This window comes from Phaseolus vulgaris, chromosome 6 (assembly GCF_051622355.1).
Source record: "Phaseolus vulgaris cultivar YP4 chromosome 6, ASM5162235v1, whole genome shotgun sequence".
NCBI classification, from domain to species: Eukaryota; Viridiplantae; Streptophyta; class Magnoliopsida; order Fabales; family Fabaceae; genus Phaseolus; species Phaseolus vulgaris.
In genome coordinates, this window is record NC_143503.1 from 26,144,219 (window position 1) to 26,170,324 (window position 26,106).

Genomic DNA, 26,106 nt, shown 5'->3' on the forward strand with positions numbered 1-26,106 from the left:
GTATCTAAGATAGTCTCTAATTTAGTTACAATAGTAACTAATTATTTTTGTCAATAAAATTAGTTTCTATTTGATGATTTTATTGAGTATAATATAATATTATTACTACCAAACAAATTTATTAGCATAAAATATTAAAAAATAATATGAGTAGTAATTATAATTATAATTATTATAGGAGAAGGATGAAGTGTATACTACTCCACATTGTGTATTAAAGAAATATTTTCCTAAAAGAATTTAGTGTGCTTGGTATAATGACAATGGAGGACCAAAAAATGAGCATTGACTCTAGAAACCGTAGTCAAAATGTAGATGCTATCATCAATTTTGACTTTTACTTAATTAGTGAATAATTTTCCTAATATATGTAAAATTTCACGCCTCTCATACTCACATTTCTATATAAATTATAAATTATGTCCACACAATATATAAAATAAAAACCTTTCTAGCTATCACTAATATATAATTTTCTAAATCACCACTAACATTTGTTAAGATAAATAAAAATACATATCACTTTAATGATATTATTTCTTAATCATTCCGATTTGAGATAAAACAATAATAATAATAATAATAAATTATTTTATCAATTATTGTTATCTTTTGTTATAAAACATAATTTGGTTATTTCCTCTAATATTTGGTGTATTTGACATTTTGACTATAAATATATAATAAAAACATCATCCTCGATCTCTTGGACGTACTATGGAGTTCTCTTTCTTCACTGTCTCTATCTGCTTAACATATACGTGCCAAGTCATATACATATGTGAACAGCATTGTTGTTCATTCTCTCTGAAACCAGACACAACATCATGTTTGAACTAAAGCTAATTGTCTTAACTATGATGTTGTGGAGCAATATTGTAGAACATGGTGCAACGGGTGATCCACAGACACGTATGATAAACAGTGGGTGCAGCACATACAACGCTACCAACTTGCAGAGTTTCCATGCCAATATCAACGCAACATTTTCAGAGCTTAGAGGAGATATTATAAATGACAGCAAGCACTTTGGCACAACACAGCAAGCCACAGGAGATGTTCTCACCTTTGTTATGTTTCAATGCAGAAACTATCTCTCCAACAATGATTGTCTTTCTTGCTTCAACACCGCCTCAACCCAAATCCGCAACTGCTCCGCCGCCAACGGCGCCAGAGTCATCTACGACGGTTGCTTCCTCAGGTACATATCATCCACGGTTTCAAGAACAGCCAAAGTTATTAATATATGCATTAAGAAGTTCTCTGCATCGCTCACGTCTTTTCACAAAAACTTACATGTTATATGCACACGTCTCAAGCTTATTATCAAACGAGTTCACATGTTAAACATCATCCATGATCATTTTCGACGATCTACTATTAAATTATAATTATCTATTATATATATTTTTTTCAAAATTAAACAATAAAAATACAATATAATTATTCATATTTTATATATATATATATATATATTTGAATGATACAACTTCATCTCAATTTGAACTAAAAAATGTTCAAGAAATATATAATAATGATAGAATTTAATTTAAATGCCTTTGTAATATAAAATTTTATATTATTATTCAATAAAAAACTAATGTATGACAAAGTTGTTAATTTTATAATATTTATGTTAAAATATATAATTCACTTTTTACATCAGCACTTTGTGAAAAATAAACTTCAATTTTTTTTCAATGGAAAATGATACTTTTGACATTGACAACTCCAAAAAGAGTTGTATAAATTTTTGATGTGGTGAATTTAAAAATAAATATATATATATATATAATAAAGAGTAAATTTATTATTAATTAATATGTAAAAATATTAAAATAATAGTATTAAGAATGGTAATGTTGTTGTATAATAGATTGAAGTTGTTAATATATCATTATCTTTAAAAATAATACAGCAAGATACAAAATACAGTAAAAAAATAAAATAAATGAAAAATATTTTAATTTGAATTTAACCTTTATTATATAGATCAAATAAATAAATGAAATCCATATATATATATATATGACAACCATTAACATATATCACATTAATTAGTTTTATCTCTTTTAACAAAAAATTTCCATCAAAATCCCATTAGACCTTATAACACAATAATAATAATCCAACATTAGTTTTTTTAGGCCAGGCAACACAATAGTCAAAGACTATTTGAGAAAAATAAAAAACCATCTTCCCATGATTCAGTTTTCATATATATGTCAATTGTTTTGCATTAATGCTGGAGTCAGAATAAAAGAAATACTCTATCTATCAATGGAAAATTATCATGGTATAATTTAAAAAAAAAAACATGATAAGTTAACATCTTTATCTAGTTTAAGAGTTTGCAATAAGATGAAAGTATAAAAGTTGATTATGAAAGTGTTTAGTTTTAAACATTAGTATGAGGCCAAGTTGATGATTTGAGCATTAACTTTAATGTTGGATATTATGAAAATGTGATGATGTAGGTATGAGAGCGAGAGGTTCTTCGACCAGACAAATGAAGTTGGCAATGGTGTATCATGTGGAAACATCACTTCAAATGCCACTGGTTTTATATCAGTTGGACAACAAGTTATTTGGGATATCCAAAGAGCAACACCAAAAACCAAAAGGTTTTATGCAGCTACTAAGACAGAGGTGGCTGGTGGTAGTGCAATTTATGCTGTTGCACAGTGTGTTGAAACTGCAACTGAGGATAAATGTCTGAGTTGCATGCAAGTTGGATACAACAACTTACAAAGTTGTCTTCCCAAAACAGAGGGAAGAGCATATGATGCTGGCTGTTTCATGAGATACTCCACCACACCTTTCTTTGCTGATAATCAAACCATTGATATTGCACCCTTTTTAAAACAAGGTACAATTTTTAAAACAAATAGCTTACATCTTTTAATTGTTTTAACCATTTTCAATATGAATTTCTGAAAATAAAAATAAAGAGCCTAATAAAAACATATTTGATTTTTGTGTGACTGCCCGAATACAATTATGGAGCTGATATAAACTTTTTACTGTATTGTAGGAGATTCAAGCAAGAAGTGGGCTATAATTGGTGGCAGTGTTGGAGGATTTGTTGTTCTCCTCTGTGTGTTGTTTGCATGGCTATGGTTTACAAAACCAAAGAGGGTTCCTAGAGGTACGTAAATGTGGAAAAGTCTTCAATGTAATGCTTGGGATAATTTGTTCTTAGTTTGCATTTCTAATGTTTTTTTAAATAGAAGATGTATTGACAATAGTACGAACGAAAAATACTTATTTGTTCATCAACATCTTTTTTTTTCCTATGCAATATATCTGTTATTGTAACTTGCTTATTCTGTTTCCTAATCCTTTCATGATTGTAGCAGGTGACATATTGGGAGCAACAGAGTTGAAAGGTCCAGTTAACTACAAGTATAATGATTTGAAAGCTGCAACCAAAAAATTCAGTGCTGAAAACAAACTTGGAGAAGGAGGTTTTGGTGATGTATACAAGGTAAATTTATGTTGTATTTTTCAAAACAAAAATACCCTAGCTCAGATATATCCAAAACCAGAAGAAAATACAGTTTCCCTTTTCAGTCATACAAACTATTTTTAACAGGGTACTCTGAAAAATGGAAAAGTTGTTGCCGTAAAAAAACTAGTTTTGGGGAAATCAAGCAAGATGGAGGATGATTTTGAAGGTGAAGTGAAGCTTATAAGTAATGTTCATCATCGGAATCTAGTTAGACTTCTTGGTTGTTGCAGCAAAAGTCAAGAGAGAATCCTGGTTTATGAGTATATGGCAAATAGCAGTCTTGACAAATTCTTATTCGGTACATAATTCATCTCAAACACTGATACAAATTCCATTTTCTTTACACATATTTATTCCTTTTCTTTACTATCTTGGCAACAATCTTACTTGGCAAATAAACAGGTAATAGAAAAGGTTCCCTGAGTTGGAAACAACGCTATGATATAATTTTAGGCACAGCAAGAGGACTGGCATATCTACATGAGGAATTCCACGTGTCCATCATACATAGAGATATCAAGACTTCTAATATCCTCTTGGATGATGATCTCCAACCCAAAATTGCTGATTTTGGATTGGCCAGGCTTCTGCCAGAGGATCGTTCCCATCTTAGCACAAGATTTGCAGGAACATTGTAAGTCAAATTCACTTGAACTTTTACAGCATCAAGTCGTAGCAAAAGGGACAACTAAAATCTGATGTGGTAAAATCTTACAAGATATATTTCTGAGTCATGTTTTAATAACTTATGATACACTTGTCAGGGGATACACAGCACCTGAGTATGCAATACATGGTCAATTATCCGAGAAGGCTGATACCTACAGTTATGGTATTGTAGTACTAGAAATCATTAGTGGTCAAAAGAGCACTGATGTGAAGGGTGACGAGGATGGTCATGAATACCTACTTCAACGAGTAAGCAAGTTGCTATAAGTAGAACTAGAAACTGTTGGTTTTGTCGACACATTTTAATGTTTGAATGAGACATTTGATTTTCATTTAACAGACATGGAAACTGTATGAGAGAGGCACGCACTTAGAGCTGGTGGACAAGGCCATAGAGCCTAATGAGTATGATGCAGAAGATGTTAAGAAAATTATAGAAATTGCCCTGTTGTGCACTCAGGCATCAGCTGCAACGAGACCAACAATGTCTGAAATAGTAGTGCTACTCAAAAGCAAGAGCTTAGTGGAGCACCTGCGACCAACTATGCCTGTGTTTGTTGCAACGAATATGAAGACTCGGGAAAGCAAGTCTAGCTCAACCAGTGGCTCTTCATCTAATGCCACTGCCTCAATTTCTGTTCTATCAGCACGGTGACTTTGGAACCAATGCAGTAAAGGATCTTGACGAACTTGAACCAATAATAAAGTAGACAACGATTGCTCTCATTCCAGTTGTTTATCAATAGTTCAAGGTAGAACTTGTGATGTTAATTAGGGACTACTGTGCTGTTGATTTATAGGTCCTTCAATTACAGTACAGTAAAACGCATCCATATATTTATAATATTTGATACAAAATGCTTATAGAAACTGCCAATCTTTTTTTCACTGGTAATTAAACACATCACAAAGTGCAGCTAGAAAGATACTTGAATACCAAGGAGTGTGATCAACTGAGAAATGAACTCAGGGTTCCCTGGCCATGCAGCTCCAGTAACCAGATTTTCATCAGTGAAGCAGCGGCTTATAGGGTCCGGCTCCAGCCATGTTGCTCCTGACAAAACCACATTAAGCTTCACAGCCGGATAAGCAGTACATTTCCTTCCCTGTAACAATAAAAATGTATGTCAGCATAGAACTAAGAATTCATGCTACCATTCATTGCATATCACTCACTTATCACAAAAACAGTGGCAAAAAATAGTAGTTCTAGATTTTGAAGTTCGGTGGCAATAGATGATAACATGAAATAAGGGAATGATAAAAATGACCTCGATTTTATATCCATAATATTCAATGATTATCAGTATGTGTTTTACTGCCTACTTTCACCAATAGATTATGTGTAGGAAATTAAGAAAAATAAAAGTAACAAAACAAGACATCATTGAATATACAAGATCTCATAATTAATCATAGCATCAAGTTTATAATAGAATTCAATAATGCATCACGCATTTCAAGAGGTAGCAGAAGTAATCAAACTCGACAAAGTATTATAAGCTATAATTCTAGAAAATGAGGATGCTCATGACCAAAAATTTAATCAATTCATAATAGATGGACAATTGGAAACGATCAACAAAAGAAGCAATTTACAGAGTCTTGGTTAACATCTGTTCAGTTCTACGTGTATTTAATTTCTCTAAGATTAATTGTATATATTACCATTCCTTCTGTTCCTTGATGGGAGGGGCAAAGAAAGAGAAATATCAGATGAACATAAGTGAGATAGAACTAAGATAAGAATAAATTTGAGTAGCAAAAGTATGATCACAAAATACACCAGGAGATGAAGTCACACAGAAGCTGATTGCATGAATTTCATTATCTGTAAGTCTGCAAAGCAAATGCTGTGATTCTCAATTCATGCATGATGTATGTTGCTACCAAGCAACTCCGTAATAAAGACAGGGACAAAAACTGTGATAACAAAATTCGAAGAAAGCCTACCTGACTTATTTAAGGGAATGAACATAATCCGATAAAAGATCATAAGTGATAATTTCTTACTAGCTCAGTCTTACTAGTTACACCTCTGTAACCCAACAATTCAAAAGAATTGTTTTCATACTGTCAGAACAAATAACTAAAGTCACAAATTGGTGAAAGATAAATCTTGACTAGAAAGATAACTAGAAACTAGAGCATAAAAAAACAGTAGTAAAATGCTTCAACTTCAAGTTTACCTCAAGATATGCAATCCATGCTCTATTTTCTTTTGAATAAAATATATAAGTATATAATACAAGAAGATGATGATTCACATGATAAATGGTACCAACATTTAAGTTTACGGGGAGCTCTGTTGAATAAATTTTAAATGCTATTTTGTGGATTTTAAATTTAAAAGTTAGTGAAAAATGAAAGAATGAGAGTTCATAGATAGATGAAAGAACCAAGAGTTGTTAGTTGGGTTTTATAATCATCATAAGATTTTATTATTTTAAATTTTAGAATAGCTTCTTAATGCCTATTAAAAGGTTGTTTTATTAATTGTAAGAGACACAACTTAAAAGATATACAAAAGAGAGAAATAGAAAAAGAGTGATTTTTCTGAAAATAGAGTCTGCGTGTTAACTTTGGCCAAATTGATTGTAAAAGTTATGAAATAGAAACCAATTTTAGAAAAAAAAAATAATTAGTTGCTATAGTGATTAAATTAAAGACCATTTAAAATAAATTGGTTTCTAAATTAGTTTCTATATATTATTGTTAAATAGTTTCTATATATTATTGTTAAATAGTTTCTAAATTGGTATCTAATTAGCTACCAAAGTTTTAACTACCAATTATTTAGATTCTAAATTTGGTAGCAAAAACCTTGGTTGCTAATTAGATACTAATTTAGAAACCATTTAACAATAATAAAAACTAATTTAGAAACCAAAAATATTTTTAGTCTCTAAAATCGTCTTTAATTTAGTCACTATAACAACTAATTATTAGTTTCTATTTCATGATTTTCTTGTAGTGATCATCCTCTGCCTTCTTTCTTATACCATTTTTTTTATGTAATATCTCCTTATCGCATAAGCTCAAAAAAACATACATACATATTTCTTATCATGCAAAAACTTCTGCAAATTTAATTTTCAAAAGTAAGGGCGATATTGAGATGCTTTCAATTAATTTCGCCTTGAACTTCAATAAGAGTAGAATGAGTGTGATTAGGGTTTGTGAAAAAAATGCAAAGGTATGTGGCAATCATGAATAGAATGAGTGGGATTAGGGTTAGTGAAAAAAAAAAAGGAAAGGTATGTGGAAATCATGAAGTGTAACACAATGAAAATATCTTTTACATACCAGGAATAGTAATAGGTGAAAATACTAGGAATATCATAATATGGGATAGCATGATCCATAAAATAAAATAAAAATAAAAGTCGTTGGAAAGGAAGATATTTAACCTTTGCTACCAAAGCTTGTTTAATAATTCCATCATAATCATAATTATAATTTTATTTTTATTTTTCTTATCTTTTTTCAAAGTCCCAATAGTTATAATGAAAGAAATTAAAAAATACAAAGACAATTTTTATGAGGTTTGAATCACAACAAAAGAAAATGTCATGGCTTAACAATAAGCAAACCTAAAGAAATGGAGATCTAGGAATTAAGGATGTAAATTAGTACAACACCTATTATTTTTATTGTGTTGGAAAATTTGGAAATTATGTAATAAATAAATTGATATCATCTTTGCATATCAAAACTTTGCTATAAACACCTATTCCAAATTATGAAAATTCATGTGGATGACTATTATATGGTCTATTTATTACATCATGAACAATATTATATTTATCAGCTCAACTTCAAACCTTGAGGAGATTTGTAATGCTGCTCAAGAAATTGTCAACAAATAAAATTCCAAAAACTCAATTCTCTTATTCTGATAGTTGATAAATAAGAAAATTTTAATTATCTGTCTGGATATATCTATCCATAACTAATAAAATTGTGATTATGTTTTATTCTTACTTGTTATTTAATTCTTCAATTAATTAGTTATTTAATGAAGTTATGAATATTTTTCTTACCCTTTTTAAGACATGGATCAATAATTTTTTTAATGAAGTTTAACCCAAAAGCCTATACATTATTTATGACATTAATGTGCTTCTATGTAAAAAAACAATGCTTTAACAACGATTAAAAAAGATATATAAAGACGATTATGGAACCGTCGTTATTATGGGTGTCGTTATAAATCAACTGTTTATAATGACATATTTGAAATCGTCGTTATTAAACCACATTAAAGACACGTGTAAAAAATTATCATTATTCTGTCAAAATAAATGAAAATAAAAAAAATGTATTTATAACGATGATTCTAGATTGGAACGGTCCTAATAATCCTAAAAATCAAACTTTTAAAGAAGGTTGGAATTGTTGTTATAAATGTATTTTTTAAAAAAAATATTTACTATTATATATATTCTAATTCTGCATAAAATATCAAATTTTCGAATAATAATGTATGTAATATCATAATTTAAATATGAAAGTCTACATACAATAAATTAGTACATAACATTCTAAAGAGTTCTATGTAATTCTAAACCCCAAATTTTAAAGCGTTTTTGTATTGAGGAATTACCTAATCCCAATCTCTCTATCAATTTTAGCTCGCACAATAGTCGACATCCACTGCATAACATAATAATCATACTCATAATTTCCAGATTGTTTATTGTAGTGCAAGTGGAAATAAATGTTATTAAATGAATAAATTAGACACATTATTAAAATGAGTAAAAAATATACTTTAAATACTTTTAGGTTTTTTCACATTTGCACTTTCCCTCCCACTTAACATGTTATATTCAAAATAAACACTGAAATAATAAGATTTCATGTTAGAATACATAACATTATGAGTAAAAAATTTGTGAATGCAATATAATCATAATGGTTTGATAAAACTCTAATTTAAACTAGGAAACATGATGTAAAATTTTAGAATTTTCTGACAAGTGAAAGTGTAGGAACTAAAACCTTAAAATACTTGAAAAATACGTAAATAATACTTAAAAAATAAAAAATAATAGTAAAAGGCGGATTTTTGGAATTTTGGTGGACCCTAATCCTCTTCAGAAATTGGCCACATGATTCGTTACCTCCTTTCGAGCAACTTTCATTTTCTAAACGTCTCCAACCGACTTCTCAATCAAAAGTTATGACAATTTGAAGTTTTTTCGCACTAATTTTTGGCAACTCCAAATCTATCACTATTCTCTTCAATGTCAGTACTCCTTCATCAAATATCCACAAAATGAAGTTCCCACAAACCCTAAACTACTAAGTAATCAACACATACATTCAAATATTTAATTAAAAAATTTAAAATACTTCAAACTTATGTGTGGAGATCTAGCGTCGTGAAAAGGATGTCTGAGAGGTGCGGACGTCCTGACAGCGTGTGGAGGTGCTGACGGCGTGGGAAATGGTTAATGATGGAGACAGCTGCTTGTACGCATGGAGGAGAGATGCGTGAAGGAGAAAAGACAAGAGATGCACGCGTAGAGGAGCGACGTTCTCTATGGTGGAAAGGGAGAGAGGCGCGAGAAGAGAGCTTGGGGCGCAGAGGGGGTAGGTCGTTGGTGGAGAGCGCTGCGTTGAGTGTAGTGAAGAGGGAGAGAGGCACGGATGAGATGAAGAATGAATGAGAGCGTGGAATGAGCTTTAAGGTTAATTTTCGAGCTTTTAATAACAATTTTTCACTTAACCGTCATTACTAACTCCTCATTAATGACGGTTCTTTATTGTAATTATTGTTATTTTGCCTCAAATCTTCATTAACATCGGTTAAAAGTCAATTATCGTTATTTATCAGTGTTATCACAAAAATGCTGCCACACTTCTTTCTACAACGGATTTCTATTAAATGTCACTATTCATAGTCTTTTTAAGATTTTTTTTTTACTATTTATGTAAATAGTAAGATGACTAGGACTATTCAACCAAATTTATCAATCAAGATGTTTTCGTATATATTAATTTAATTTGTACATGTAAACAAATTTCTTCTAACATATCCGATGACTCTTTATTAGTTAGAAATCATGTGCTTATAAGATCTAGTTTAATTATAGTTGACCGTAAATACTTTAATATATTATTCAATAAATAATTTAGTTATTTGATACTTTTAGTTTATTTCAGTTTTGATATTTAATTTGTAACTAGAAGTTTTTTTTCTTCTAATTTTATCTACAAAAAATATATAATTTATTTAAAAAAATAAAAAAATAAAAAAATTGAAAATTACAATTTTTAATAAACATATTTTAAAAAAAAATTGTAATTCAACTCAATAAATATTAATTAGTTTAGATCTAACCAAAAAAAAATACAGAAACTTTACTCAACCCCATCAAATGAATTATTAGATTAGATAATGAGTTTATTCAAATTGAAGTGTATACACCTTTATTGTTTTTCATGCTATTCGATCATTATTATAATAACATGAATTAATTATTAATAAATATTATTATCATGTTAAAAGCCTTGGATCTCCTATTTTTGAGATTGATTGATTTTCATAAACATGGACATAGTCTAACAAGGAAAATTCAAACACCCTAACGCGTTTATTAAGTAACGTTTTACTAAATGACTTTTTATTTCAACTTGTCAAGCAAGTCGTGCTAAGTCTTCATAATATGAAAAAAAAGCTCTTGTCTTTTTTTCTAACAAAAATTAAAATAGAAATAGTTATGGATTTATACACTAAGTATAATATAATGTTACTACTAAACAAATTTATTAGCATAAAATATCAAAAAATAATATGAGTAGTAATTATAATTACTATTTGGAGAAGGGTGAAGTGTATACTACTCCACACTGCAAAAGAATTTAGTGTGTTTGGTGAAATTGGATAATGACATTGGAGGACCAATAAATGAGCATTGACTCTAGAAACCGTAGTCAACACGTAGCTCCTATCATTTTTGGCTTGTATTTAATTAGTGAATGATTTTCCTAAGATATGTAAAATTTCTTGCCTTTCATACTCACATTTCACACAAGTCATGTCCACACAATATATAAAATAAAAACCTTTCAATCATTAATGTATAATTTTCTAAGTCATCATCATAAACATTTGTTAAGATAAATAAAAATACATATTTATAATTGTTTAAAGAAAAAATGTGATGAAATTTCAAGCTTTAAAATAAATAATATGGCATCCTTGAAGTCGGAAAAATAGTAATAAATTATTTCAACAATACACTTTCCTCTATTATTTATGGTGTATTTGAAATTTGACCTATATATAATATAATATAACAAAAGCATTGTCCTCGATCTCTCGGACGTACTCTAGGGTTCTCTTTCTTCTCTGTCTTTATCTGCTTCACATATACGTGCCAATTCATACATATATATATATGAACAAAAACATCGTCCTCGATCTCTTGGACCTACTGTGTGTGTGTGTGTGTGTGAACAGCATTGTTGTTCATTCTCTCTGAAACCAGACACAAACATCATGTTTGAACTAAAGGTAACTGTCTTAGTTATGATGTTGTGGAGCAATATTGTAGAACATGGTGCAACGGGTGATCCACTAAACATAGGGTGCAGCACATACAACGCTACCAACGTTCAGAGTTTCCATGACAATATCAACGCAACATTTTCAGAGCTCAGAGGAGATATTATAAATGACAGCGAGCACTTTGGCACAACACAGCAAGCCACAGGAGATGTTCTCACCTTTGTTATGTTTCAATGCAGAAACTATCTCTCCAACAATGATTGTCTTTCTTGCTTCAACACCGCCGCAACCCAAATCCGCAGAAACTGCTTCACCGCCACCGGCGCCAGAGTCGTCTACGACGGTTGCTTCCTCAGGTACATATCATCCACAGTTGCAAGAAACATAACACAGCCAAAGTTATTAGGAATATATGCATTTAGAAATTCTCTGCATCGCTCACGTCTTTTCACAAAAAACTTACATGTTATATGCTAGCTATACATAGACACGTCTCAAGCTTATTATCAAATGACTTCACATGTTCAACATCATCCATGATCATTTTCGACGATCTACTATTAAATTATAATTATCTATTATTTTTATTGTTTTTCAAAATTAAACAATAAAAAATAAAATATAATTATTCGTATTTTTAATATATTGAATGATACAATTTCATCTCAATTTGAACCAAACACTTTCTTTATATGAATTATAAAGAGAGAAATGTCAAATAAGATAATAATTTAATGAAGAAAAAAAGTATAGTATAATAAAAATGTTCAAGAAATATATAATAATGATAGAATTTAATTTAAATGTCTTTGCAATATAAAATTTTATATTATTATCCAATCATTATTAATGTATGACAAAATTGTTAATTTTATAATATTTATGTTAAAATATATAATTCACTTTTTACATCAACACTTTGTGAAAAATAAACTTCAAATAATATAGATTTTTTCTGTTCTACCTTTTCGACCCGCCCCGAATTAATCATATAGAAAAAGAAATCTGCGTTTCTGATTCACTTATTGAAAATAATACAGGAAGAAACAAAATACAGTAAAAACAATAAAATAGATGAAAAATATTTTAATTTGAATTTAACCTTTATTATATATATAAAATAAATAAATGAAATCCATATATATAGACAACCATTAACAATTTATCACATTAATTACTCTTCTAACAAAAAATTTCCATCAAAATCGCATTAGACCTTATAACACAAAATAATAATCCAACATTAACTTTTTTAGGCCAGGAAACACAATAGTCAAAGACTATTTGAGAAAAATAAAAAAACATCTTCCCATGATTCAGTTTTCATATACTTGTCATCTGTTTTGCATTAATGCTGGAGTCAGAATAAAAAAAAATCACTCTATCTATCAATGGAAAATTATCATTGGTATAATTTTTTAAAAAAATATGATAAGTTAACATCTTTATCTAGTGTGAGAGTTTGTAATAAGATGAAAGTATAAAAGTTGATTATGAAAGTGTTTAGTTTTAAACATTAGTGTGAGGCCATGTTGAGGATTTGAGAATTAATTTTAATGTTGGATATTATGAAAATGTGATGATGTAGGTATGAGACCGAGAAGTTCTTCGATCAGACACATGATGTTGGCTATGGTCTATCATGTGGAAACATCACTTCAAATGCCACTGGTTTAAGATTAGTTGTAGAACAAGTTATTTCGGATATCCAAAGAGCAACACCAAAAACCAAAGGGTTTTATGCAGCTACTAAGACAGAGGTGGCTGGTGGTAGTGCAATTTATGCTGTTGCACAGTGTGTTGAAACTGCAACCGAGGATACATGTCAGAATTGCATGCAAGTTGGATACAACTTACAAAATTGTCTTCCCAGAACAGAGGGAAGAGCATATGATGCTGGCTGTTTCATGAGATACTCCACCACACCTTTCTTTGATGATAATCAAACCATTGATATTGCACCCTTTTTAAAACAAGGTACTTTTTTATGTATATTTAGATCAAAATGGTTGGGTTATATGGTTTATTGAAACCTTTTCTATATTTTAAATTTACTTTTATTCACTCTAAATAATGCAGATTTTCGTTTTATAGTCTTTAGTTTCATTTACACAAATTTACTTCTTAAAAATATCTCAATCTTCATTATACTATATAGTATACATCCACACAGACTACTTTTAAGTATCACTTTTAAATGAAGTGTTTCTGCCATGTTATTATTAATATATAGTAATGAAGCCTGTTTTAAAAAATAAATTTATAAAATAAAGGTAACAAGAAAAAAATTAGAAGATTAAAATTAAAGTTTCCATGTTGCTAAAACTAATAAATACATTAAACCTAAACAAAAAAATAGCTTACTTCTTTTAATTGTTTTAACCATTTTCAATATGAACTTTTGAAAATAAAAATAAAGTGCCGAATAAAAAACATATTTGATTTTTGTGTGACTACCCGAATACAATTTTGGAGCTGATATAAACTTTTTACTGTATTGCAGGAGATTCAAGCAAGAAGTGGGCTATAATTGGTGGCAGTGTTGGAGGATTTGTTGTTCTCCTCTGTGTGTTGTTTGCATGGCTATGGTTTACAAAACCAAAGAGGGTTCCTAGAGGTACGTAAATGAGGAAAAGTCTTCAATGTAATGCTTGAGATTAATTAGTTCCTAGTTTGCATTTTTAATGCTTTTTTAAATGGAAGATGTATTGAAAAATAGGACGAAAAATACTTATTTGTTCATCAACATCTTTTTTTTCCTATGCTGTGATTGTAACTTCCTTATTCTGTTTCCTAATTCTTTCATGATTGTAGCAGGTGACATATTGGGAGCAACAGAGTTGAAAGGCCCAGTCAACTACAACTATAATGATTTGAAAGCTGCAACAAAAAAATTCAGTGCTCAAAACAAACTTGGAGAAGGAGGTTTTGGTGATGTATACAAGGTAAATTTATGTTGTATTTTTCAAAACAAAAATACCCTAGCTCAGATATATCCAAAACCAGAAGAGAAAACACTTTCCCTTTTCAGTCCTACAAACTATTTTTAACAGGGTACTCTGAAAAATGGAAAAGTTGTTGCCGTAAAAAAACTAGTTTTGGGGAAATCAAGCAAGATGGAGGATGATTTTGAAGGTGAAGTGAAGCTTATAAGTAATGTTCATCATCGGAATCTTGTTAGACTTCTTGGTTGTTGCAGCAAAGGTCAAGAGAGAATCTTGGTTTATGAGTATATGGCAAATAACAGTCTTGACAAATTCTTATTCGGTACATAATTCATGTCAAACACTGTTACAAATTCCATTTTCTTTACACATATTTATTCATTTTCTTTCTTATCTTGGCAACAATCTTACTTGGCAAATAAACAGGTAATAGAAAAGGTTCCCTGAGTTGGAAACAACGCTATGATATAATTTTAGGCACAGCAATGGGACTGGCATATCTGCATGAGGAGTTCCACGTATCCATCATACATAGAGATATCAAGACTTCTAATATCCTCTTGGATGATGATCTCCAACCCAAAATTGCTGATTTTGGATTGGCAAGGCTTCTGCCAGAGGATCATTCCCATCTTAGCACAAGATTTGCAGGAACATTGTAAGTCAAAACAATTGCATTCTCTTAAACTTTTACAACATCAAGTCGTAGCAAAAGGGACAATTAAAATCTGATCTGGGAAAATCTAACAAGATATATTTCTGAGTCATGTTTTAATAACTTATGATACACTTGTCAGGGGATACACAGCACCTGAGTATGCAATACATGGTCAATTATCCGAGAAGGCTGATACCTACAGTTATGGTATTGTAGTCCTAGAAATCATTAGTGGTCAAAAGAGTACTGATGTGAAGGGTGACGAGGATGGTCATGAATACCTACTTCAACGAGTAAGCAAGTTGTTATAAGTAGAACTAGGAACTGTTGGTTTTGTCGACACATTATAGTGTTTGAATGAGACATTTGATTTTCATTTAACAGACATGGAAACTGTATGAGAGAGGCATGCACTTCGAGCTGATGGACAAGGCCATAGAGCCTAATGAGTATGAAGCAGAGGATGTTAAGAAGATTATAGAAATTGCACTGTTGTGCACTCAGGCATCAGCTGCAACGAGGCCAACAATGTCTGAAATAGTAGTGCTACTCAAAAGCAAGAGCTTAGTGGAGCACCTGCGACCGACTATGCCTGTGTTTGTTGAAACGAATATGAAGACTCGGGAAAGCAAGTCTAGCTCAACCAGTGGCTCTTCATCTAATGCCACTGCCTCCATTTCTGTTCTATCAGCACGATGACTATGGAACCAATGCAGGAAAGGATCTTGACAAACTGAACCAGTAATAAAGTAGACAACGATTGCTTTCATTCCAGTTGTTTATCAATAGCTCAAGGTAGAAAAAGTGTGATGTTAATTAGGGACTACTGTGCTGTTGATTTATAAGTAGAGTGTAAAATTGAGGATAAAAATTAAGAATGCGTGGAGAAATTATTGTACGGTCTGAAACCATCATATCATATGCAATACCAATGAAATTATAACATGTTATATACAAGTGACAATGTAACGATGATATAGTGATTAATATTATATATACTTATAATTTTGGACCAGTAAATCATTATTTGCTTATATTAATGTAACAGATAAAGATAACTCTCAGCTAAGTTTAAAATTTTAAAAAATCATTACAAACTAGATAAAAGGTAAAACTATTATACTCTAACAATTAATTATTTGTGTATGATTAGAGTGGTATTTTGTTTTAAGATATGTATGTTAGAGAATTAATGTTCACGGTGAATTAATATAAAAAATGATTTATGAAAGTATTTTATATGAATTAAGATATATCAAGACTACGTATCATCGAAGAGACCGACTAGTGATAATTGGGAAAAATAATAATTTCAGAAAAAAATTGCAACTAGTTGAACTTGGCTAGTAAAATCCTTACGTACATAGACATCCACAGGTAATCCTCTATTTTGAAATTTACTTTACTACACCAAAAGCAGCAAAATATTAAATTTGGTGTAGTAAAATGCATAATGATTTACTTTTATGAACCAATAATGATTTCCTGGTCTAAACAAATACTGCATAATAGTTTTATTTTAGAGGAACGGAAACTCATACTAGCCACCACCAAATGCTCAAAGTAACAAGTGCATGATGCACTTGCACATTATAGGTCCTTCAAATACAGTACAGTAAAACGCATCCATATATTTATAATATTTGATACAAAATGCTTACAGAAACTGCCAAGCTTTTTTCACTGGTAATTAATCACATCACAAAGTGCAGCTAGAAAGATACTTGAATACCAAGAAGTGTGATCAACTGAGAAATGAACTCAGGGTGCCCTGGCCATGCAGCTCCGGTAACCAGATTTCCATCAGTGAAGCAGCGGCTTATAGGGTCCGGCTCCAGCCATGTTGCTCCTGACAAAACCACATTAAGCTTCACAGCCGGATAAGCAGTACATTTCCTTCCCTGTACAGTAAAAATGTATGTCAGCATAGAACTAAGAATTCATGCTACCATCCATTGCATATCACTCAATTATCACAAAAGCAATGGCAAAAAATAGTAGTTCTAGATTTTGAATTTCTGCTGCAATAGATGATAACATGAAATAAGGGAATGACAAAAATATCCTCGATTTTATATTCATAATATTCAATGATTGTCAGTATGTGTTTTACTACCTACTTTCACCAATAGATTATGTGTAGGAAATTAAAAAAAAAAAGTAACAAAACAAGACAACATTGTATATACAAGATCTCATAATTAATCATAGCATCAAGTTAATAATAGAATTCAATAATTCATCAGGCATTTCAAGAGGTAGCAGAATTAATAAAACAAGACGAAGTATTATAAGCTATAATTCTAGAAAATGAGGATGCTCCCATGACCAAAGATTTGATCAATTCATAATAGATGGACAATTGGAAATGATCAACAAAAGAAGCAATTTACAGAGTCTTGGTTAACATATGTCCAGTTCCACGTGTATTTAATTTCTCTAAGATTAATTCTTTATGTTACCATTCCTTCTGCTCCTTGATGGGTGATAGGGGCAAAGAAAGAGAAATATCGGTTGAACATAACTTAGGATTACAATCCAATTATTCAAGCAAGCAAGAAAAACAAGGTATACAAAAGCTAGAAGACTGCCTAAGTGAGATAGAATTAAGATAAGAATAAATTTGAGTAGCAAAAGTATGCTAGCACATGAACACAAAATACACCAGGAGATGAAGTCTCACAGAAGCTGATTGCATGAATTTCATTATCTGTAAGTCTGCAAAGCAAATCACTGCAACATTTTTTACTTTAGGCAATGCTAAAATAGACCACGCGTATAAAAGTGTTGTCTAAACATAGTACTGGCCACGGTTTTAGAAATGAGGCTTAAAAGGTATAAGAGACCACGGGTGTAAATATGTTGATACTTTAAGCCGCTAAAATAGACCACGCGTATAAAAGTGTCGCTAAAATAAACCACGCGTATAAAAGTGTTGTCTAAACATAGTAATGGCCACGGTTTTAGAAATGAGGCTTAAAAGGTATAAGAGACCACGGGTGTAAATATGTTGATACTTTAAGCCACGGGGATAAAACCGTTGATACTTTAAGCAATATTTTGCATGTGGCTTTATTATGAGTTAAAAAACTTGAAATAAAATATATCCCATTTTGCGGGAAACATTTTCTTCTTCCCTCTCTTTTTAAAATCGCACAATAATATATACCTTTAGAACACCAGCTGCAGATAAAATCTGTTGGCCATGACAGATAGATGCCACTGGCTTCTTGTTTTCAAAGAAATGCTTCACCATGGCAATGACTGACTCATTCAAAGCCAAATACTCAGGTGCTCGACCTCCAGGGATGACAAGAGCATCATAGCTCGAAGGATCCACATTACCAAAGGTTGCTGTTAAAGGAAATGCATGTCCTGGCTTCTCACTGTAAGTTTGATCTCCTTCAAAATCATGAATAGCAGTTGGGCAAGTGTCACCAGCCTTCTTTGAGGGGCAAACTGCATCAACATGGCATCCTAAAGCCTGAAGGGACTGAAAAGGAACCTTGACCTCATAATCTTCCATGTAATCCTGCAAAAGTTGGTAACACTCATCTTCATCAATTAAAAGAAACAAAGATGAAAAAATCATTGAGTACACTAGGTGCAATAACTGAGGCAAATGACGGCCTACAGAATTTAGGTGGAATTACACAATGGTGTAAGATGATACTCTTACTCCATGTGTGGCTAAGGATCTCTCAAACAAAAAGTAGATAGTCTCAGCTCTATGCCTGAAAATTCTACTCCTACAATTCGTCATGCCAAGAGAAGTAAGGCAAGCCCATGATTATCAGCTTAAGCAACATGAGAAAAATTTGAACATACCCCACAAATAAAGAGGACTTTTCTATCAGGGCCGCTTATTGTGCCTCCTAATGCCTTCACAAAATGGTGAATAAGTTCAGGGTGCCCATCATAAGTAGCTGCAGTAATGAGATTACCATCCACCACTGTTGTTGCCATGGTCTCAGGTTCAACCCAATGAGCACCAGCAGCAATCAGTACTGGTTTAACAGGAGGAAAAGCTGTGCACTTGCGACCTTTAACCACTCCAGAAGCAGCAGCCAGAATCAATTGTCCATGACAAATGCTAGCAATTTGTTTTCCCAGACTGACAAATTTGGTCACCAGCTCTACAACACTAGGAATATGAGCAAGATACTCTGGAGCCCTCCCACCCGGCAACAACAAACCATCATAGCTTGCAGCATTAACTTCATCAAACGTTGCATTGAGTGCAAAATTGTGACCAACTGTCTCAGTATAGGTCTGAAAGCAGCCAAAAGGCATCAACCAAAATTAAAACTTCCCCATACCAATTAAAGAAGTTTACAAAAGTTACTATTTTTGGAACTAAAATTCTGGGAATTGATTAATTGGGAGTCGTTTAGCTTAAGGAAACATTTGTTGTTTTCACTCTTAAATATTAAATACAAAAAATGACAACTTATTTTTCTGTTTCCTATTTTCAACACTTTGTCGGAGAGAAATTTTATCCATTTCATTTTCTTTTGTAATTAAAAGTGAAAATAGAAAACACAATCCCCATACTAAACTGTCCAAAGAGTTTTTTTTTTTTTTTCTCTAAACCTATACAATTATATTAGATTTTACTTTAAGTTGAAGAGAAACATACTTTGTTTTATTATGAGAAATGAAAACTATAAATATAGATAATTGTAAATCATGTTTAAACAATTCAGGTTAAATAAAAACAGTATTTTTTTAGTATTCTTGACCATCCATGTCCAGTTATACATGACCCATTTATATTTTTTATTTCAGACCACATCAAAAAGTTAAAGCCCTATCCGTTCATAAAAGAATTACAAATCAAGTCAAGCCTTATATTTTTTGCAAATAAATTCAAACCTTATTTTTCGCAAGTAAATTAAAGGCTTACTTAAGATTTAACTACATATGAATTTGCATATTTTTTTAAATGTGTCTTTATTAAAAATTGTCCTTCAATTAAGTGTTCAAATTTTATTTATTTATTTAATTATCTTGCTCATTTGATTTTTATGATCAACAAGAGTAATCATTACTTATGTTTTCTGGTCTTTTAACTTATTAATCAATTCGCTCATCCCCTCTTTAATCTCCTCCAAGCCGATTTCTTCGTTCATCTGAGGAAGATAGCAGAAGTGTGGGAGGAGATTGAAGAAGAAAAACGCGAAGGAAGACAAAAATAAGTGTCATATCTTCAGCTAACAGCAAATTCAAACCGCAGAGTAATTAGAGGAAAATAAAAAATGTTTTAGACGAAAATATTTAATAAAAACTTGATTAGCCTAAATTAAATTACACAATTGAATAATTGGAAGTTGGAAATAGTATGTAAGGAAGAGAAGAAGATGACAGAGACCTGAGCACCGGAAAGTACATGGACGGCGGTGCGACAGACATCGTTGGCCTTCTTTCCGGGACAGACGGCGTCGACGGCAACACCGAATGCTTGCAACGCCTGAAAGGGAACCATGGCCTGCAAGAACACGAAATGAATTATTGATACGAAAGGATTGAAAAGAGTGTAATCACACTTCACAGTGAAGAGTGAATGAAGAAATGTTACTTCGTAGTCTTCCATGAAGTCCCCGCAGAGGAGAAGAACCCTTTTAGAAGCCATGATGGGTAGCTGCTACTAACAGTTTCGCAGAGAATGAGTGAGAATGAGAGGATTATTGAATTTACAGAGAAAGACAAAGGAAGATGATGAGATTATGCGGCATTCGTGTCACTATCCTTTCGTCCCACCTCTCGTATGATTTACCAAAATGAGTTTTTCATTTTAAAACATTTCTTTAGTTCTTTTTAGTAAATACTACTTTATTCCACGTTATTATTACTATCAAATTAATTAATTAATTAATTAACTAAGAGAATCTCCCAAATAATATTATCTTCATTTTAATTACTACTTCGTTCCACCTTATTAGCATTACTATGTAATTAATTAATTAAGAGAATCTCCGAAATAAGATTGTCTCCGGTAATTAATTAAGAGATCTCCGAAGATTGTCTCCGGTAATTAATTAAGAGAATATTAGGGACTAATTTATTGGGTCATTAATTAATTATTGATAGTGTTAATTGTATTTTTACCTTTAAAGCTTAGTTTTGTCATTAATTTTGTTTTCAATTAATTTTTTTTCTTAAAAATTGCCATAAAAAGGAATTTAGAAAAAAAATCTCTACACCATCACTGTTACTGCCAGTGCCGATCTATTAAAAAAAACCTACTTCGGTTTGTACATTTAAATTTATTTCTTAAATAAATCAAGAAGGTGGACGTGCCGGAGTGGTTATCGGGCATGACTAGAAATCATGTGGGCTTTGTTCGCGCAGGTTCGAATCCTGCCGTCCACGTTTTTACTTTCCTAATGATTTTTTATTTATTTAAATTCTCTGGTAGATTTTGCAAAGTTGTGTTGGTTCCAAACGACGTCGTTGAAACCTTCTTCTTCTACAAACCAAAACCCTCAAATAACAGAGCGATAGGGTTTTCCTATCCCCAGCAACAATGGAGGTAGCGAACGCGCGGAACCCCGCCACCAAGCGAAAATTCGAAGACGCCGTTTCTAACGGCGTTGCCACTGATGTGGATCTCTCCCTCCTCGAAGCCATTGAGAAATCGCAGAACGCCATCGAAGTCCTCGACCTCCGAACCCTAAAAAAGCACGTCCTTTCCTTCGAACGTCGCCTGAAGGACAACATCGAAGCGCGCCTGAAGTACCCTAACCAACCAGACCGCTTCGCCGATTCCGAAGTCGAACTCCACGACGAGCTCCAGAAGCTCAAGGTCCTCGCTGGTGCGCCAGAGCTCTACCCGGACCTCGTCGGCCTTAATGTGATTCCGTCAATCGTCGACCTCCTCAACCACGACAACACCGATATCGCCATCGATGTTGTTCAATTGCTGCAGGACCTCACCGATGAGGACGTTCTGGACGACAACGATGATTCTGCTAGGGTTTTGGTCGACGCACTGGTTGATAACAGCGCGCTCGAGCTTCTGGTTCAGAATCTTCATAGATTGAATGATTCTGACCCCGATGAAACTGCCGCCGTGTATGGAACCCTTGCGACAGTGGAGAATTTGATTGAGGTGAAGCCAGCGGTGGCGGAGTTAGTTTGCGAGAAGACGAAGTTGTTGAAGTGGCTTCTCGGGAAGATCAAGGTGAGGGAATTTGACAGCAATAAGCAGTATGCTTCGGAGATTTTGGCGATTTTGCTGCAGAGTAGTACGGTGAATCAGAAGAAGCTGGGGCAGATGAATGGGGTTGATGTGGTTCTTCAGGCTGTGGCCATGTATAAGTCTAAGGATCCTAAAAGTTCTGATGAGGAGGAGATGTTGGAGAATTTGTTTGATTGCTTGTGTTGTTTGTTGATGCCATTAGAGAATAAGGAGAGGTTTGTGAAGGCTGAAGGGGTGGAGTTGATGATAATTATTATGAAGCAGAAGAAGTTGGCTTATGGGTCGGCTATTAGGGCGCTTGATTTTGCCATGACTAAGTACCCGCCGGCGTGTGAACGTTTTGTGGATGTTTTGGGGTTGAAGACCGCCTTTGCAGCTTTCATGGGTAAGGCAAGTGCTACTACAACTTAACTCTGTCTCCCCTTGGCAGAAGTTTAAGCTTGTTTTTTAAATGCTGGTATTGGTGTCTGTGATGGTTTATGTTGTTTACTTTTAATTTGTTTGATAGTGTTTTGTGAATTTGCCTTTTCGTCTTCTGATTTTGTAGACGTGTTGTAAATGGATTATTTTAAAGAAGTTGTTTGTTTTGATGCACAGATTCCTGTAAGTAAGAAGAACAAGAAGGAAAGGTACCAAGAGGATATGGAGGAGCGCCTTGTGTCACTGATTGCGTCATTATTTGGTAAGCAGGCAAGTGAACTTTTATGTGAGTTCGGACTTAGTTAGGATGTCTGTATTGGCTAGTGAATGACAATTCCAGACTGTATGCGAAATTAGTCTTGTTTGAAATTTATTGTGGTCAAATTGCAATTCGTCTGCAAATACTCAGTCAGGGCGTCTTGCATTTGACTGGGAGTGATGAAACTTGAACACGAAGGGTTTGTCTTTATTTTTTTCTTTAAAGGGGTTACTGAAAATTTTGTTTTTTAATGCCTGGTTGTTGTTTGTGAAGGTGCCTTTACATGCCTTTATGGATGTCTATTCATGTTAATATGTATCTATGAAAATGACAACAATTTTTTTAATTGTTCGGAGTGACATAGGTGCATCCAATAATGAGATTGAAATATGCATTTCAGTGAGACATGAATGTGTGTGCCATTGTTATCAGTATCTTGCAATTCACAATATGATTCACTTGATACAGTACATTTGTGTGATATGATTTTGAGTGACTAGCAAAGTGAATAGGATGCTAACTTATTTTGACACTTGAATGACGCCATGAATTGCAGGTTGGTGCTTCATCTGGCTTTGAAAATCCTAGACTTCTATATACATTTTTTTTTTCAAAATATTAGCTGGAAGAAAGGGAGTTGGCCTGTTCTTTCCCTCCAATCTAACATAGGGTAGCCCATTCTTCATGTGCATCTCTTTTGCCTATTTCTTGTTCTCTTCTGTGCCTCTCCCTCACTGTGCTGTGTTTCTCATTCCAACTACTGCAGGTTCTGGTCATTGTCTGCCACTAACACGTGTTCCTCTTTCTGCATTATATATATGCATTGACTTTTAACATGCTTCTTCATGTTAAATTGTTCCTAGAGTTGTCTTTCGTTTATTGATCATGAATTTGTGCTTTCATTTTCAATGTTAGTTGTGTATGCTATTTTATTATTCTTATTTATCATGAACCTTAGATTCATGAGACAGTTTGATCCGCAGCTCGAAAAATAGGCTTTCCAATTAATTATTTGAATCTTGATTAAATTATCATGTTGTATATTTATACCATTTCTGATATTAAACTTTAGTGCTCTGTATTTTTGCCAGGTGGAATCTTGAGGGGTTCTAGGAGAGAAAGATTATTAAGTAAATTTGTCGAAAATGAGTGTGAGAAGATAGACAGACTAATGGAACTATACATCAGGTAGGTTGGACTCATTATACGGTTTGTGAATTTCATGATTATTGAGCTGTGAGAATGTTAATAGTCCCTGGTTAAGGAATTAAACATAGAGTTTTTAAAGGAAAGCGTTGTATTTAATATTGCCAAAGCACCTCTACTATAATTTCCAATAAAGAAATACTTACATTTATTGATTCATTGACCAATACACTTGGCGTATTTATTTGCTGGATCCAATGAACTTATTCTCTTTTCTCCAAGGTTAAAGTTAGTCTACATCTTTTCCTGTATATTGTAAAATTTGTGATGGGTAGTAAGCTCTTATTTTAGAGCTCATATTCTCACTTAACAAATGGATTTATCCATTTTATCCTAACCAGGTATTCAGATAGAGTCAAAGCAGAAACTGAAAGGTTGAATCAAATTGAGTTTGATGACTTGGAGGTATTTTATTTATTCTGCTGCTTCGACATGTCATACTGAAATGCCCTTTTTTTAGCTCAATCTAATATTTCTGTATTTTATAGATGGATGAAGATGAAATATACAATCGCAAACTAGAATCTGGACTTTACACTCTTCAGGTAATATATTATATTTAATACATTAGTTGGTGCTAAGAAATGACATACAGGGTTTGTTTTTACTGTTTCAAGGACTCATCCATAATCACTTCAAAACAATAGATGTCATTTATGATTTCTTAGGAAACATTTGTTCTTTATACATAATGTATTGCCAACTCGGTTTTACAAATGTTTTGTTTCTTTCTATTTCAAACTGCATTTAGGAGCTGATAAAAGAAATTGTATTTAGGAAGAACTTTAGTGAACAACAGTAGCTCTTATACTAGCATCATCTAAGTAGATACCATTTCTGCAGCACGTTTTATGTACTGACAATTTTATATATGGTTCTGCAGTTGATTGCTGTTATTTTGGGTCATATTTGGTGTTCAGAGTAAGTATTTGCATTTATATATTGTTAATGTCAAGAGTATATGTGTGTGTGTGTTTTCACCTGACGAGTGTTAGTTAAATGTTTTGTGGTCAGACATCCACAAATGAGGGGGAGAATTGAGCTACTTCTTAAGCAGAACAAACTTAGTAAGAAGCATATCCATGATATACTTCAGGTATATGTTTTCGAGGATAACCTAATTATCTTTCCAGTGTTGGTTTGAAACGTTCATGTGTGGAGGATGCATTGTCGAAGTTCCATGTCCAACTAAATATAGGTTTGCAATATTTCTAATGTTGCGACCATATTGACGTGTCTGAATAATTCCGTGCATCACTCCTAGAAACCCAGTGTTTTAAAAAAGAAACAGCACAGGCTCAAATCTATTGGAATTTTTTCTGTTTCAGGAATATCATGATAATATTGGTGACCTTGACGGACCGGAAGAGAAGGAGAGAGCACAGACAAAAATTCAGAAGTTCATAATGGCACTATAATTAGTTTTAAGACTTGCAAACTTAAATGAATGTGATTGAAGTTATTCATTAAGTGCTTGTAAAAGAGGAATAGATTAGTTTGGGTATTGAGAATGAAATCGCCGAACTGCAAATGTTGTTGAGATCATAGCCTTGTAATGTTTTCTTCCTCACACTTCTTAATGTAGTTATAATGGATGCTATTTTTTCCCCTGGAGGGGGTGTCTTGAATTTTCTTCTTCTATTCTATTATCCATTTCAGTCCAATACTGAAACTTTAGTCTTTCACTCTATTTCCATACCTAAAAGTAATCTGCACTG

General features: G+C 32.5%; 4 protein-coding genes and 1 non-coding gene across 8 annotated transcripts; 4 read left to right on the forward strand and 1 right to left on the reverse strand.

Annotated features, from left to right (window-relative positions):
* The first annotated feature begins 779 nt into the window (after positions 1 to 779).
* LOC137831623 (cysteine-rich receptor-like protein kinase 2) lies at positions 780 to 4,976 on the forward strand. Its single transcript, XM_068639374.2, has 8 exons — positions 780 to 1,201; positions 2,478 to 2,869; positions 3,035 to 3,148; positions 3,360 to 3,487; positions 3,596 to 3,809; positions 3,914 to 4,145; positions 4,276 to 4,429; positions 4,521 to 4,976. The coding sequence occupies exons 1-8, from the start codon at positions 828 to 830 to the stop codon at positions 4,833 to 4,835; spliced, it is 1,923 nt and encodes a 640-aa protein (XP_068495475.1). The 5' UTR covers positions 780 to 827; the 3' UTR covers positions 4,836 to 4,976.
* Positions 4,977 to 11,612: 6,636 nt separating this feature from the next.
* Positions 11,613 to 16,259, forward strand: LOC137831620 (cysteine-rich receptor-like protein kinase 2). Its single transcript, XM_068639372.2, has 8 exons — positions 11,613 to 12,055; positions 13,288 to 13,676; positions 14,203 to 14,316; positions 14,517 to 14,644; positions 14,753 to 14,966; positions 15,071 to 15,302; positions 15,442 to 15,595; positions 15,687 to 16,259. The coding sequence occupies exons 1-8, from the start codon at positions 11,691 to 11,693 to the stop codon at positions 15,999 to 16,001; spliced, it is 1,911 nt and encodes a 636-aa protein (XP_068495473.2). The 5' UTR covers positions 11,613 to 11,690; the 3' UTR covers positions 16,002 to 16,259.
* A 534-nt stretch (positions 16,260 to 16,793) lies between these two features.
* DJ1D (Class I glutamine amidotransferase-like superfamily protein) lies at positions 16,794 to 21,108 on the reverse strand. The gene is made up of 5 exons (XM_068639377.2): positions 20,881 to 21,108; positions 20,674 to 20,790; positions 19,131 to 19,574; positions 18,472 to 18,834; positions 16,794 to 17,203 (listed from the first exon to the last, which is right to left on the reverse strand). The coding sequence occupies exons 1-5, from the start codon at positions 20,932 to 20,934 to the stop codon at positions 17,015 to 17,017; spliced, it is 1,167 nt and encodes a 388-aa protein (XP_068495478.1). The 5' UTR covers positions 20,935 to 21,108; the 3' UTR covers positions 16,794 to 17,014.
* Positions 21,109 to 21,592: 484 nt separating this feature from the next.
* Positions 21,593 to 21,674, forward strand: TRNAS-AGA (transfer RNA serine (anticodon AGA)). The gene has a single exon. It is a non-coding gene; the product is annotated as a tRNA-Ser (tRNA).
* On the forward strand, positions 21,607 to 26,016 carry LOC137831626 (ARM repeat superfamily protein). 4 transcript variants are annotated; one of them, XM_068639378.2, is made up of 8 exons: positions 21,607 to 22,893; positions 23,101 to 23,185; positions 24,274 to 24,370; positions 24,730 to 24,793; positions 24,877 to 24,933; positions 25,272 to 25,309; positions 25,403 to 25,484; positions 25,717 to 26,016. In XM_068639378.2, exons 1-8 carry the CDS (start codon positions 21,829 to 21,831, stop codon positions 25,804 to 25,806), a joined length of 1,578 nt encoding a protein of 525 aa, XP_068495479.1. In that variant the 5' UTR covers positions 21,607 to 21,828; the 3' UTR covers positions 25,807 to 26,016. The 4 variants fall into 4 exon arrangements, 1 of the variants encoding a protein (XP_068495479.1); XR_016521342.1 differs by having other exon boundaries at positions 21,714 to 22,888; positions 23,101 to 23,193; XR_016521340.1 differs by having other exon boundaries at positions 21,739 to 22,893; positions 23,101 to 23,193.
* Positions 26,017 to 26,106: the final 90 nt, after the last annotated feature.

Coding starts and splice junctions, on each gene's coding strand:
- DJ1D (XM_068639377.2), bottom strand. CDS start 20,934: ATGGCTTCTAAAAGGGTTCTTCTCCTCTGCGGGGACTTCATGGAAGAC. Junction 20,791..20,880: donor ACTTCATGGAAGACTACGAA/GTAACATTTCTT, acceptor GTGTTCTTGCAG/GCCATGGTTCCCTTTCAGGC. Junction 17,204..18,471: donor CTGCAGCTGGTGTTCTAAAG/GTATATATTATT, acceptor TTTACTGTACAG/GGAAGGAAATGTACTGCTTA.
- LOC137831620 (XM_068639372.2), top strand. CDS start 11,691: ATGTTTGAACTAAAGGTAACTGTCTTAGTTATGATGTTGTGGAGCAAT. Junction 14,645..14,752: donor GTTTTGGTGATGTATACAAG/GTAAATTTATGT, acceptor TATTTTTAACAG/GGTACTCTGAAAAATGGAAA. Junction 14,967..15,070: donor TCTTGACAAATTCTTATTCG/GTACATAATTCA, acceptor GCAAATAAACAG/GTAATAGAAAAGGTTCCCTG.
- LOC137831623 (XM_068639374.2), top strand. CDS start 828: ATGTTTGAACTAAAGCTAATTGTCTTAACTATGATGTTGTGGAGCAAT. Junction 2,870..3,034: donor TGCACCCTTTTTAAAACAAG/GTACAATTTTTA, acceptor ACTGTATTGTAG/GAGATTCAAGCAAGAAGTGG. Junction 3,149..3,359: donor ACCAAAGAGGGTTCCTAGAG/GTACGTAAATGT, acceptor TGATTGTAGCAG/GTGACATATTGGGAGCAACA.
- LOC137831626 (XM_068639378.2), top strand. CDS start 21,829: ATGGAGGTAGCGAACGCGCGGAACCCCGCCACCAAGCGAAAATTCGAA. Junction 23,186..24,273: donor ACTGATTGCGTCATTATTTG/GTAAGCAGGCAA, acceptor TATTTTTGCCAG/GTGGAATCTTGAGGGGTTCT. Junction 24,934..25,271: donor CTGGACTTTACACTCTTCAG/GTAATATATTAT, acceptor ATGGTTCTGCAG/TTGATTGCTGTTATTTTGGG.